Genomic DNA, 15,867 nt, shown 5'->3' on the forward strand with positions numbered 1-15,867 from the left:
ACGACAATTCCGATTTGAATAGGAAAGTGCAAAACCTGTTTTCTAAACTGATAGGTGAATCAAAGTCAATTTCAACAGTTAAGATAGTGAAATTTAACCGATCAGATACTGTATTGATGGAATTGCAATCATTTACAGACAAGAAATTAATTTTCGGTAACGTTAGAAAGATAAAGGCACATGATGCATTGAAGAATATACAAATATTTGATGATTTATGTTGGCGTTCAAGACTGAGACGGAAGAAGCTTCTGCCTTTTCTACACGATTATAAGCTGCAAGGCAGGAGAGTTCGACTGTTGGCTGATGTTTTGCAGGTTGGCGATGAGAGATATACTTACGACCTAGATAAAGGAGAATTATTGAAACTTGATTTTTTAGTGGAAAATCGATTGGCAAATTCTCAAATTCTTCATTCTCCGATCCGAGCAAGTGTACAGTTGGATTGAAAGTTTCAACATGGAATTCTCAGGGTACCCTCCTGACTAATCTAAGTAATAGTGGTTTTGTTAAACATATTTCTGAAACTGATATTTTGGGATTAACCGAGACTTGGTCTACAGCCCCACTGTGTTCGAGATTTAAAAGCCTTAACTGTAGATTAAAAGTTTTTGAGGTAATGGCTACTAAAAGTTTAGGAAGAGGTAGACCTTCCGGCGGGTTGCTTCTAGGTATAAATGAAGATTTGGGGGAAGTAAATTTGCTGTTGTCATGGCAACATATAATGGTTGTTAGAGTGAAATTTAACCGGAAGAAAAATAAAGGGCTACGAGAAATGATGGTTATATTGGTATATCTTCATATTCCTATCTTTGAAACTTTAATTGCAAAATTGGAGGATTTGATTTCTGATTATACTCCAGATTATGATCTTCTGCTGATGGGTGATTTTAATGCACGAATTGGCTTGAGTATGGACACTATTTATCATGGGGATGCGATTTCAAACATCCGACTATCAAATGATAAAATTTGTAATAAAAGAGGAAACTTACTTATTGAACTTATTCTAATTTATACATAATAAATGGTCGATATCCTTCTGAATCACCAGCAGACTTTACTTACATTTCCAAACTGGGTGCTTCAGTAATTGATTTAGTGATCCTGAGTGAGAGTCTGGTAGAGAAATTGAATAAATTTTTTATCTCTGAAGATTATATGTCTGACCATCATTTGGTCATTTCTGAAATCTTGATAGACACTGACGAGGATAGAAAATCTAACTTGATTGACAAGGAAAAAGGATTAATCTGGAAAGAAGACAAAGCCAGTTTATATTCTGAAACAGTTTCGGCCAGATATGTAGGTATTGTCTTAGGTGGTGGAATAGAGGATAGTTATTCTGCTATTCTGGATTTGATCAAGTCATCAGCTGAACAATGTAGAATGATAACATACCTGGGAATGACAAAATTACCGTCTTCAGTTTGGTTTGACAGAGACTGTAGAACAGCGAAGAAAATGAAGAACAAGACGCTGAGGAGGTTTCGAATGTCCCGTAGTAATGAAGATCTAATAAAATACTGTGATTCTAGAGCAATCTTTCGTTCTTTATGTAAGACTAAAAAGAAGAACTTTTGGTCAAATATTAGTAGACGGTTGCAGTCTGCGCGATCTTCTGTACAGTTTTGGTCTATTGTTAATAGATTTAACAGGAGAAAGAAATCCGATAATCAAATTCCTCTTCACGACTGGGAACGTTTTTTAGAATATAACTTTTGCCACCCAAGTTCTGATTCAATTCTTGATTTTGACCATGATAATTTCTCTCCTATTTTAGATGATCCAATTTCACTCTCTGAGTTAAAAATTTCAATTCGCAAACTAAAAAGAAAATCAGCCCCTGGTATGGATGGTATAAAAAATGAATTTATTATGCACCTACCTGATGAAATATGTTTAGAATTACTTAAACTTTTTAACAAGATTAAGGAAACATCAAAATTTCCCGAGCATTGGAAAAATGTGTTGTTGCAGATGATTTACAAGAAAGGAGACAAACTAAATCCTCAAAACTATCGTCCAATAGCGTTGTTAAATACCTTTAGAAAGTTGTTTACCGGAATTTTGGCAGATCGGTTGAATCAATGGATAATAGAATTTAATGTTATTTCCCAGTTTCAAGGAGCATTCGTTAGAGGAAGAGGGACTATGTACAACGTCTTTATACTTAATGGTTTAATACAGTATGTTTTGTCAAGAAAAAGACGTAAAATCTATTCGATATTTGTGGATTTGGAAAAGGCTTTCGATAGAATCAATTTAAATATTTTATGGAAAAAGTTACATTTGTTAGGAGTTTCAACTCCGTTCATTAAGCTACTAAAAAATTTATTTTGTAACACAAGATATCATGTGAGAGGCAATCTGGCAAATACTAAAGGTGTCATTTCCGGTAGTGGGTTGCCTCAGGGGGAACCTTTAAGCCCCCTGTTGTTTATATTATTTATTAACGATTTACCACAACTGTTTTCTACCTTTGAAACTTCGGAATTTGCTCTTGGAGAATCTGTTGATCTGCATTGCTTAATGTACGCTGATGATGTAGTTCTGCTAGCAGATTCAAAAACGGGTTTGCAACGAAAACTTTCTCTGCTAGTTAATTATGCTAAAAGAAATGATCTTACAGTTAACTTACAAAAAACGAAGGAAATGGTTTTTCGCAACGGAGGCAGACTACTTAAATCTGATAAGATATTTGTGAATAATACTGAAATTAGTTTTGTGCCATATTTTAAGTATCTAGGAATACATTTTTCTTCGTCAGGTGCGTATAATCATCATTTCGATTTAATAGCCAAAGACATACAGAATAAGACAGGCTATATGCTTACTCTACAAAAACGAATGAAGCTAAGTTCTATAAATAGTATCTTTAAACTTTTTGACGCCTTTATTGGTTCTAAGATGACTTATTTATTCCCGGTCTGGGGACTGGAGTTTCTGTCTAAACTAGAAAAAGTACAGATGAAATATTTTAAGAGACTTTTTAAAATAGAGCGTTCAGCTTCAAGCTCTGCAGTTCGTCTTGAATTGGGAAGACCTCCATTGGAATTGAAATTTGTCAAGACTATTCTTCTGTTTTGGTCCAAAGTTATGGAGTTACCCTCATATGACTTGCGCCAAATTACTTATAATGTTTTGCTAACAACAGTTAAACCTGATAAGAAAAGTTGGCCTGCTTCAGTTAAGAATATTTTTGATAGCTTGGGCTACTCCTTTTTGTTTTCAACACGATCAGCTTCATTGTTGAGAACTCACTTAAATGATATAATTCAAACTAAGTCAGACCAACTGTGGAATCAGGATATATCGTCTACTTCAGCTAAACGAGTTAACTTGTTCGAAATGCGCCAGGGTTGGTGTACAAAAAACTACTTAAACTGTGAAACTAATTTTTCCACGAAAAGCCTTGTTATGCAACTTAGACTTAATAGATTTTGGATTATGTTAAAGGGTTATCGGATAAATATATCAAGAGAGAAGTCTTGTAGTTATTGCAGTAGTAAAGAGGAAGAGAACCTTTTAATACATTTGTTTGGATCTTGTCAAGTGATATATCAACTAAAGTGTTTTGTACTAGGTGAAGATTTCAAGTATAATCATTTGAAAAATGACGACATGTCAAAATTTACTTTATTTAAGATTTTCTCCTTCTTCTCTAAATCTTTACAATTTTTGTGATAATTTACTTTTTTATGTATATTTAATAACATTATGTAACTAATTTGTTCCTCCATTGTAAGAATTAATTTAAATCAATAAATCAATCAATTAATCAATTAATGAATAATATTCGAATATCCAAAGATAAAATAATTAATACAGAAGGAAGAATGTTACTTGATTTTGTACTAGATAATGAATTATAAATTTTGAACGGTAGGCTCCTCAATGATTGTCCTGCAGAATATACCTTTTTATCTCATTCTGGTAAATCCATAATTGACTATATTATCTGTTATGAATTTGTTTTAAATCACTCTAGAAATTTTAAAGTTCTAAACAATGACATATCTGATCATTTCCCAGTACAGTTGGAATTAATTTGAATTATACATGGAGATAATGAATTTCAAAAACATAAAAACAGTCAAACTCACAAAAAGGACACCAGACGACGATTCAATCTGTCAAAATTTAAAACTGAAATCAATAATAAACTATGCGAGAGTTTGGATCCCGAGATTAATAATACTCCTATACAAAATTATGATAATTTGCTGAAGATAATTAATTTGTATCGCTATAAAAGCTGTTTAAATAATAAGAGAGTACAATATAAACAAGTCTGGTTCAATAATAATTGTTACCACTACAAGATCACAACATTTCAGAAAAACAAACTCAGATCAATCATTGAAAGAATATTTGGAAAACAAGAAAAGTTACCTAAACTTGGTGAAAGCGAAAAAGAAGAAATATTTTTCTGTAATGAGTGATCTGTTGTTAAAATCAAGAGATGCCAAAAAATTTTGGATTATAAATAAATTTTGAAAAACGTCACCTTTTACAAATACCAAATGCTATGTATCATACAACAATTGGTGTCAGCATTTCAATGAATTTTCAGTCAATTATAAAAACAATTATAAAGAGAACATCCTACAAGTTAATATAACCTTGAACCAACCATCAGACGTATTCAACGTGGAAAATTTACACAATTGTATTAAAAAGCTAAAAGAAAAATCGAGCTCCCGGCACTGACACTATTCCTAACTATATAATCAAAAATCTTCCGACAGATGCCATCAAGTTTTTGGTTAGTCAATATAATAAATTTTATAACACTGGTATTATTCCTAAAGATTAGAATACAGTTATTTTTTAAATGATATTCAAAAAGGGTGAGAGGAATTGTCCAGCTTATAATTGTCCAATTGTCCTCCTGTTGGGCTTTTGAAAGTTGTTTAGATCAGTGCTAATGTCGAAGTTCACCAATTGGATTGATTGAAATAACTACTTAAACAATATGCAGTTCATGTTTATAAGGAATGGAGGTACCCAAATTGCTTTGTTTACACTAATTGCTTTAGTCTAACTTCAGTTGTGTAAAAAGAGAGACAAAGTTTTTGCATTATTTTTGGATATAGAAAAAGCGTACAATTCTGTGGTTATTACAACGTTACAAAGTAAATTGATTAAATATTGAGTGGATGATAACATAGTAAGAATAATTGGAGAATTATTCGGTCATTATGATGTGATAGTTAAACACTTTAACACAGAATGGCCATCCCTACAAGTGGATAGAGCAGGGGTGGCCAACAGTTTTTGCCCCCAGGCCGGATTGGAAAGAGAATCTTTCACAGGCTGGATGAAATATTAAAATTAAATCATGTTAAATAACAGAAGTTCCTGACGCGTGTGCAATGTTATTTTACAATGTGAAGAAACATAAGAGCAAAATAAAAAATTAAAAAAAAAGGTTGACAGGCAGGTGGCACTATGCGTCACATGTCGGCATAAACAGAGTGACATGGCGGAATGGCAGATGAGTTTCGGTGAGTGTGGGGTCTTTCGTTCTTCAAATAGTGTAAATTTATAACAGACGAATGCAAAAGTTGTAAATCTCTACAATGGAATTTTTTTAAAACATGAAGTATCGTGAATCCATTCCACCAATTATTGGAAGTTAAGTAGCTAATTTTGAAAAATTAATCGTGGGCCGGATAAACCCATTACGCAGGCCATATATTGGCCACTCCTGGGATAGAGGTTTATTACAGGGTGACCCTTGGTCCCCTCATCTTTTTAACTTTTTTTTGTTTGATGTAAATGAATGTTTCGACTGGGAAGATGATGGATTTTATATTGATGGCCAAATAGTTCACTCCATATCATATGCTGATGATGTCGTGATAGCTGTCCCTATGGCTGCAGCTCTTTGTAGAAAAATTAAAAAAGCTCATGAATATTTTGATAAATTAAAATTAAACATTAATCCAAGCAAATCTTCAATAATGATTTTCTGAAATGGGTCTAGAGTTTCCTAAAAAAAAGTAGTACATCCTTTTATCTGAACAACTTACAGCTTATGATAGTACAAGAAGTTGAGTTTTTGGGAATAGTCCTGACTCCTATACTAACTTTTGAAAAACAATATAAAAAAATTATTTCCAAATCTAACCTATTGATCAATAATATGGTGAAGTTGTTTTCACAAATTATACTTAAGAGTATATTTGTTCAATTTAGACTGTTTAACTCGATAATCATTGATGCCATAGGCTATGCTTCTCCAATTTGGAGCCTTACAAGTTATAAAAAATTTGACATAATTCAAAACAAATTCATCTGCAAAATTTTTACTCAAGAATATAGCATTCCTGGATATGCCCTCAGATTAGAACTTAATAAATTTAAACTAACTCCCTTCTTTGTAAAAAGGTTCATTAATTTTCTTTTCATGATTAGAGATAATGGAAATCTACCTTCTAAACTGTTGTTCTTGTTATGTCAAAAATCTTGTCAGAACCCGCAGAGAAGATCTTGGGTGAACCAAATGACAAATATTGTCAATGACTTTGATGTTTCTATAACTCCACTGCTGATTAAAACTCAACTAATCCAAAATACATTAGAAATTTCTTTATCTCAAGACATTGGAGAAATGTACAACCAGAAAGAAGCAGAGTGGTACAGCATTATTCTGGATTACCCTTTTAATAATAACTACATGTTATTTAATATGCCTTTTGCAATCAAGAAATTTTTTATCCAACTTAGATTAAATAAAAAGATGATTATGGTAAATAATAAAATTTATGAATTCTCGAAAGCACACTGTCCAAGATGCAAAGAAATAATGACTAAACTTCATATGTTTTGTGAGTACAAGGAAGGCCAGGAACTAAGAATTAAAGGTGATCTAAAACAACTAAATACTTTTAAGGAGGAAAACCAAATGTATCAGTTCTTTCACTTAGCAAACACTACAATGATATACAAATTGTATAATTTCGCAAAAAATTTTTGTAACCAATCTCTCTAAATTTATATGTAACAACCTGATACACTTAGGTATTTAAGTTTACGTGATTGTTGTTTATGTAGATATAAGTAAATTTTGATACAATGTAAGTCTAACACACTGTTATAACAAGCTATGGCCTATTATGATTAATAAAGATTTGATATATGGATATATTGTAAGTTAACATTGTAACCAGTTTTAAAATATGAAAAATAAGATGTTTTAAAAATTTATGTAGCTTTCAAAACTTTGTTAAATAGGACATTTTTTTAAATGTAAAAAAAATTAACATTCCTTAGAAAAAATTTATTATAAAGTGAAACTAAAAAATTAAATTATTATGTGTAACTCAGATAATGCATCTTTAAAATTTATTCAGTCAAATATTTCATATTGCATAAATGTACATATTAAATAATAAATATATTTAATGATAAACCAATATTTAACTTGATACGAAGAAAAATCACTAATCTATAAATGTAAAAATTAGTTGTAAATCATTAATAGTTCCAAATAAGAATAAAGAAATTATACTTATAAACAATTGATTTCTTAGATATGTAATTAATTTATATTTTGAAATTATATCAGTTATAAATTTTATCATTGAATTTATATAATTTTTAAAACTCAATTTGAGAATCAATTTATAATACAATAATATCAGTGAAGATTAATTTCATTTTAATTTTATCCTATAATTAAGTAATCAATTATTTTAATTTAGATTAAAAGTTTATCTACCAAGCAAAGAAGTTCTTAAAACAGAAATAAACAAACTTGAAATTCATTTAAGTCAGTTAGGATCTCCTGTTGTTTTCTGTCATAATGACTTATTATTAAAAAATATAATTTTTAATAAGGAAAAAGGTAAGTACTAATTTATTTATTGATTAATGATGAAATGATGATGACATATATTTCTACTAAATAAAATTTCTATAATGTTTAACATTTATGGAATATTGCATTTCTTTTGCAACAATTTTATTTTTGCAAATTGTTTTTTAAACTTTCTTTTAAATGCTTTTGATAAAGTTGATTTGATATTTCTAACATTATATTATTTACCTTCTCAAAATTTTTTCTAACAGAAATAGTAATAGTTTAAAAAATAATAATAAATAAATAAATTTAAAAATATATATTTTTGTTCTTTATAATAGGAACAGTGGCATTTGTGGACTATGAATATGCTGACTATAACTACCAAGCATTTGATATTGGAAATCATTTTTGTGAATTTGCTGGTAAGAAATTAATAATTCTATTTCATTCACAATAATATATATTTATATACATTGTTTATATAGTTACAAAAAAAAATCAACAAAGAGTATGTCTGTTATTATTTTATATTTAATAAAAAAAATCATTTGTTTTGTAATATTACAAATTTTAATAATACAATAATTAAACTACAAAGTAAGGCGATCACAAGAACAGATGACTTCAACGTCCGTTACACACATGTCCGGTCTAAAAAGTGGTGACCTTTCTCTCCTCTCTCCCCTGTCCAAGCTCTTCCTTCCCCTTCGTGACCCCTCAGTTCTCCGAATTCTTGACCCTCGCAGATGTGGAGTTAATGGGGAGGGGTGCTAATGAATAGCAGATTTTAAACTCTGCTTACACCCCCCTTCTTAGCCTTGTCATCACCCCTGTGATGATACAATTTTATATTGGTAAGGTGAGCTATCTTTTTAGTTCCATTTTCCGTTCTATACATCACATTTTTAGGAATGTTGTCGTAGTATATTATTTTATCGATACGATACGGTCCTTTAATGTTCGGATGTTTTCCCCTCATACCACTCTGAACTAAAATCCAGGATCCAACTTTAATATTTACCAATGGTCCTGCATGCTTCCTATCATAATATTTTTTGATAGATTCTCTATATTTCTTTCGTTGTTCCTCGGTACGCTCCTTTTCATACGATTGTAAATCTATAATTCCGAATTCGCTGTCAGCTTCCAGCTTAACAACTGTTCGTTGCCATTTGAATAATGGAGAGCAACCTAAAAAAGAGTTGTAGCTTCGGTTTTCGTGGCGAACTGCAGCATCCAAGCAATTTTTCCACCCGCCTTTGAAATCTGGATAACAATTAAGGAATTTCTTGAGATCCCGTATCTTTCTCTCACACACTCCGTTCCCGGCAGCATGATAAGGTGATGTGGTTTTTAATGTGATATTCCTGTCTCTGGCCCATTGCTTGAAACTGTCCGATTTAAAGGTAGATCCGCAATCGCTGATGATAGTAGTTACATTATTGAATAATGGTAAATTATCCAAATAACGGATGACACTACGCACATCCTCCTTCATAGCTTTAGCATAAGTTATCCGTGTAGCTTCGTCTATGACCACTAGAAATGATTTAGTCATTCTTACCCCTTCACTGCGTTTCTGAAGCTCCGCAAAATCAATGTGTACCGTATTGAAGGGTATTTTCGATTGTGGGGGCAAATAGAGTTGGTCTTGACGGGGTCGGTATTTAAACTTGACGGATTGACATATCGGACAAGTCTGCACGTAACGTTGGATACTTTGTCTCATGTTAGGCCACCAGAACCGTGCCCTTAACTTGTAATAAGTCCTCCAAAACCCATCATGACCCCCACTGTCCGGATCATCATGATACCGCTTCATAATGCTGTTTTGAATATTTTTCGGGACAATCAACCGGCCATTCTTGGTCTTTTGCCACTTGTGTTTGTCGATTTGGTGGACTGGCATCGATTTCACGCGGGGACACAATCTGGAGATGGCATCTGCGTCTGTTAATTCTTTTCCAGTGCGATGGTTAATTTTCATATCATAGGTTTGTAAAAAGACTTGCCACCGGCCTAACCTTCCTTTCGGTTCTTTTAATCCCATTAAAAAGGTAAGTGCTTGGTGATCGGTATGCACGGTGAATTTTCTTCCCTCCAAGAAACTTTGAAAATATTTAATCGCCTTGATCACGGCCAAGCACTCCTTTTCAGTTGTGCTGTAGTTAACCTCCGCTGATGTAAAAGTATATGATTGGTATCCTATAACTCGTAGTTGTCTTCCTCGCATCTCATCGGTGTCCCGCTGATATAATATAGAGCCGCTGCCATAATGGGAAGCATCGGTACAAAGCTCGAAGTTCAGCCTCCAATCAGGAGTTTGTAATATAGGATTCGATGTAATTCTTTGAATCAATTCTTGATATGCTTGCTCACATTCTTTCGTCCACTCGAAGGGAATGTCTTTCTGTTTAAGTCGATCTAAAGGTCGAACAATAGCGGCATAATTTGGAATAAATGCACGGAAGTGTCCAGTCAGTCCCGTGAAACACCTTACCGTGTGAAGATCATGGGGCCGAGGCATATTACGAACTTTTTCGATCGACTCTGTTGCCGTAGTTTTGCTAAAACCGTCTATAACTCTTCCCAAGAATTTGATTTTATTTACATTAAATTCTGATTTATTTAGGTTTATAACAAAGTTCGCGTTGTATAACCTCTCTAATACTTGATATGTGAGCTCCGCATTACTTATTTCATTGTCAGCCCCTGTGCTTATATCGTCGATATAATTCCGAACTTTTTCATTTTCCAACAGATCCCCCAGTACCTTATTCATAACTTTTTGAAATAATGCCGGAGAATTTTTCCAACCTTGAGGCAAACGAGTATACTGATAATGTCCAAATGGGGTGACAAATGCCGTATACTTCCGAGTCTCCTCACTAATTCCAATCTGCCAAAATCCATCTTTTAAGTCTAATTTTGTAAAATATTTGCATCCTCCGAATCCATTGATAATATCGTCTATTAAGGGAAAGGGATAAGGATCCAATTCGGTCACTTCGTTGATTTTCATATAATTGTGAGCCAATCTGTAATCGCCATTCCCTTTGGGAAGAACAACACAAGGAGAAGCGTAAGGAGATGATGTTTCTTCTATTATGCCTTGTGCTAACAAGTCTTTTATTTTGGTCCTTAACCACTGATATTTGTCACGAGACAACCGATAGGGTTTACATTTGATCACTTTCGTATCTGTTATATTAAAATCGACAGTGAACTTAGGGGGTCTGGTATAATCGGGTTGATCGATGCCCGGAAAATGCCGCAAAACGTCTTCTTTCTGTAATATAATTCTGTCGGTTTTAGCTAATAAAACTTCCTGCTTACCAAAATTCCAGCAGATGTTAAGTTTTCCCAATGTGTGAATCCCTAACAAAAGATCGTAGTCCATTTCCTTAACGATAATTGCTTCTATGAGTTGGGTACGGTCTCTAAACTTTATAGTAGCCAAAACACCCTCCCTATATACAGTAAGTGCTCCATTAAATGATTTTAAGACTGTATGTATAGGATGGGATTCTAGTTTGCATTTATCTACCAATTTCGGACTAATAAGGTTGACCGTGGATCCTGGATCTAGAAAAACTGAGCAATACACGTTGTTCACTTCCATTGAGAATATTCGAGGATCATTATGATCTGTGACTAGACAATGATCCGATTTTGTCAGAGGGATCGGTAAACCCTTCCTTACTCGTTTTTTGGACCATTATCAATTTCATTCACGGAGGTAAAACTTCGGTTACCATGAATATTATTATTCCTTCTTTCGATTTTCTTCGGTACCGAGTTTTTTGTAGGTACCAATTTGCTCAATCCGACACGTAAGTTTTCTTTGTCGTTTAAATTGTGTTGAAGAAGAATAGCTTGCATATCCGCCGGTAGTCCACGTATTACCATGGTGATAAAGCTTTGTTCCCCAATATCCGGATATGCAAGTTGAATACGCCGTTGTTTTTCAAAATAATATTCCAATAGTGAACCACCACGATATTCCCACATATCCGCTAATATGGAAAGTTGGATCCGATTCTGTCCGAACGCACTAAGAAAAGAGTTTTTCCATTCCTCCCAATTATCACCGACCTTATCTAATACTCGAGAATTGTACCATTTCACGGCAATTCCTTCCAAATAATTTCGAAGGTTACGGATCTTTTGTTCGTCTGTAATCCAATTGTGAGATGCACACGCGTGTTCGTATGAAATTATCCAAACACGCGCTTCCTCCGATTTTCCATCATATTTTTCTATGTTGATCGTATCGCGAGATGAGTTTAATGACATTTTTTCGATGGTTTGCCGAAAAGAGTTCATAATCTTCAACGTCTCGGCTTGTTGGTTCATGTACAGCTTTTGCAACTGAACCATTTGCGCCAACACATCCGACTTCGGGTCAGACGAACTGTCCGAGGCGACCGGTCGTATTAAAGTTTTGTTAAGATAGAGCTCACCTTCTGTCTCCGATAATGAAATAGATAGTGTTCGATAATTCGTCATCGTCCGGATAGCAGTTTGAAAAACCGACGAGGTCGAAATTGCGGGATGATTTTCGATTCCTTGAAATTCTTGGTCGATTTCCGTCCATTCGTCTTCCCCTTCTAGTTGATATCGGGAGATAATGTAGGAGTCTTCGGTCTTCTGAACCAAAAATTTAAAAAGCATGATTCTACTATATAAATACAGCTGTGTACTGAAATCCTGTCGACTGCGCCAATTTGTAATATTACAAATTTTAATAATACAATAATTAAACTAAAAAGTAAGGCGATCACAAGAACAGATGACTTCAACGTCGTTACACACATGTCCGGTCTAAAAAGTGGTGACCTTTCTCTCCTCTCTCCCCTGTCCAAGCTCTTCCTTCCCCTTCGTGACCCCTCAGTTCTCCGAATTCTTGACCATCACAGATGTGGAGTTAATGGGGAGGGGTGCTAATGAATAGCAGATTTTAAACTCTGCTTACATGTTTACAAAAAAATATTTTGGATAAACAAATAGTTTTACAGAATTTGAAGCTTTGATATTAATGAATTATTAAAATCTTGTTAAGTTAAAATATTCATAGTATTTTTACTTAATTTTGTATATTTGTTTTAAGAAATCTGTTTTTACTATATATTAAATGTTTTTCAAGATGCTGTCTCCTCAGATTCAAAGCCAAAATTTCAAATTAAGAATTGCTGTTTAATGGCAGCTCTTAATTTGAAATTTTGGCTTTGAAGATTTGGTTTTGAATCTGACAAGATAGTATGTCTTGAAAATCATTTAGTATATATTAAGAAAACACATGGAGCCACTTGTGTAAGAAGCAATTGGTAAATTATGTTTAAGTAAGAAGTTCATAGTAATTGGCAAATTTGAGATATTTGAGCAATAAATAAAAATTAAATTTTTAATTTTAAATGTCCTCTTAAAGTTGAATGTATTCAGCAATTGATGAATAAATAAGCAGTTCAAATTTTACTAAGTATTTTAGTATCTAATCACATTTTTATTATTTAAATTCATTTAAGACTATCATTTGAGTAAACTAACTTATTTCATGATACTGTGAGTGAAAATAAAATAATATGTATATTTTATATCACAAATTAATATAGTAAAACTTGGAAATTGGTTATGTTAAGAAATTAAGAAAGTACTTATTGTACTAATAGGTCAGTTAATATTAGTTTAATAGTTTTCTGCATTAAACTTTCTATTATATTTGGTGCTTTCTGCTTACATCTTGCATTTTTTCTATCAGAAATTTTTCAGGAAGTAAAAGTTTCAAGAAGTCTTGGAAGAGTTCCTTTGCATACTGTTTACGTTCTTGAAATACCTAATTCATGTACCTAAAGAGGAACATTATTGAAGATCTCTTTAAGAAATGTTTTCAGGCAGTGGCATATTGTCATTGGAAGCAGTGGAAGCACTGCTTTCCTTGTATTTTCTAAAAAATAAAACATATTGCGCAATTATTTTCATATTTTAACATATTTTGGATTAATTAAAATTAATATTTTATTATAACTGCATTATGTATCTTATTACAAATTTCTATACTAAATGTGAAAAAAACAATAAGATCGCTATTGTATATTCGAATATCAGTGGCAGAATGGAAGCGTTGTATTGTTGAAACCTGGTCAGCTTCCAAACAGCCAGATTAGAGGCATTTGCGCATGCGCTTTACAGGGCACCAACCTCAGGCAGTTTAGCTGGTGGAAGCTACACACATATAACGCCTCCAATGATTCTATCCTGGACCGGTTCTGGGCTGTTAGCTGCCTGCCTGCTAGATATTTGGCCACCCTCGCCTGATTATGTGAATCATAAGTACATTTATAACTTATCAGTAAATTCCTATCAGTTGGGTTATGTTTTTATGATAGTTCTATATAGTTGACAAAAGTTTTAAAAAAATCCATTAAAATATTTGATATTTTTATTCTGCTCTCCCATCTTATATTACGGATTTCAATGTTAAACCAGTGATATTACGATTTTGTATGTCCCATCTATAAGGAAATGTAGAAAAAACGTGTACAATTCTTGTACAATGTTAAAAAAATTCACTGTTACTTTGGCAGCATCATTTACAACCAAATTTAATGAATGAGATGCACAAGGTACAAAAAAGCACCAGAATTTATTTTCCTTAAATTTACAATTTATGTATTCATTGTCATAAAAATTTGTCTTTCCACTTTTTTCCCAAGACTACAGATATTCAAGTACTGTAAAAAGTAACTGGTTTTGACTTATTTCTACTTAAGAAGTAATTAAATAATTAAGAGATTAGGGAATTGGGGACATAAATAAAACCCTGCTGAAAGAGCCGGAATTTTACTTAAACAAAAGCTTAACCGAACCAATCTCTAGCCGAGTACAGTGGGGACTGATTTCTTCGTAATATTAGATAATAAAGACAGAAATTTTTCCAATTCAATGAGAGTGACTAAAAAGTTGGAAATTTTGGAAATTTTCATGGACACTGGTCCTAAAACTAATTAGTTAGAAAACAAATGACTGACAATCTACTTAGTATTAAGTTTAACATATTTAGATTTTTACAGCTATGGTGAGAAACGTTTAAAATCTACAACAACCCTGTTGCGTCCTTTGAGATATACTAGTGATGTGACAACAGAGGCATTTGACATTGACCGGTATCAGCCCCTCGGGATTGGCACGCACACACCACACACCTACCTGGACCGTCTCTGATTCCATCTATTAGCTACTCATATCGAGCTATTTGACTAAGTGGATTGTTTTAAAATTTAAAAAGTAAAGAATATTTTATGTTATTTTTATGTACGTTTCTTTACAAAGCTATATTTTAATTATAATTTTCTTTAAAAGTATATTAATACAATTGAACAATATATTGTACCAGGTATGTATATCCACCACACATTTTATTTCACTGAGTAAGTTTTTATAATTTATTTTTAATTTTAGCCCTTATATCATGGCTAGCGATTTATAATGTAATTGTGATATTAAAAATACATTTAGAGAAGTCTACAGTTTTTACTGGCTTATCGAACAAATGAATACGAATGGACCCTAGACCATCACTGATGTGCAAGTAACTGATTGTCCCTGGAAGTTGGCTTCTTACAGAAACATGGCTTTCCTGTCATCAAATGTCACGGTGTGCCACTGTTTTCAGGACATCTTAAAATCAGAATTTTAACTTTAAAATCACTAAATTTTAGAGCTGGAACCTGATTACAGATGTTTAATATTCATATACTTTAAGTATAATCAGTTTTAGATGACTGTCTTTAAAAAAGATTTCCTATTTTTTAAGGATATCATTGAACTTTCAGTAAATTTCTTAAATTTCAAAAAATTTAAAAAGAAAGATTGAAATTTCAATGAAAATATCAAATTATTGAATACTTTATATTGTATGAGAAACCACACTAAAGTTATTGATAAAATTCATTTTTGAATAACAAAATTAGTAACTTTTTACAGCAAAAAATGATAATTATACTTCCTTGTCTTTGGATGCTGGAAAATATTCATTGTATTTTAACTGATTTTTA

The 15,867-nt window shown here is 32.6% G+C and overlaps 2 protein-coding genes across 4 annotated transcripts in view; one reads left to right on the plus strand and one right to left on the minus strand.

Moving 5' to 3' along the window:
* LOC136983044 (CD9 antigen-like) overlaps nucleotides 1–15,867 on the minus strand; it is a 285,455-nt gene that overhangs the window by 145,896 nt on the left and 123,692 nt on the right. The window lies entirely within an intron of this gene.
* eas (ethanolamine kinase 1) overlaps nucleotides 1–15,867 on the plus strand; it is a 59,854-nt gene that overhangs the window by 28,213 nt on the left and 15,774 nt on the right. For all 3 annotated transcript variants that reach the window (XM_067279644.1, XM_067279642.1, XM_067279643.1), the window contains 2 exons: nucleotides 7,713–7,855; nucleotides 8,152–8,235. In XM_067279644.1, coding sequence (XP_067135745.1) covers nucleotides 7,713–7,855; nucleotides 8,152–8,235 — 227 coding nt within the window. The remainder of the gene's footprint in view (nucleotides 1–7,712; nucleotides 7,856–8,151; nucleotides 8,236–15,867) is intronic.

The sequence above is a fragment of the Centruroides vittatus genome, unplaced genomic scaffold (genome assembly GCF_030686945.1).
Source record: "Centruroides vittatus isolate TY-2023 unplaced genomic scaffold, ASM3068694v2 contig_875, whole genome shotgun sequence".
In the NCBI taxonomy this organism is placed as follows: Eukaryota; Metazoa; Arthropoda; class Arachnida; order Scorpiones; family Buthidae; genus Centruroides; species Centruroides vittatus.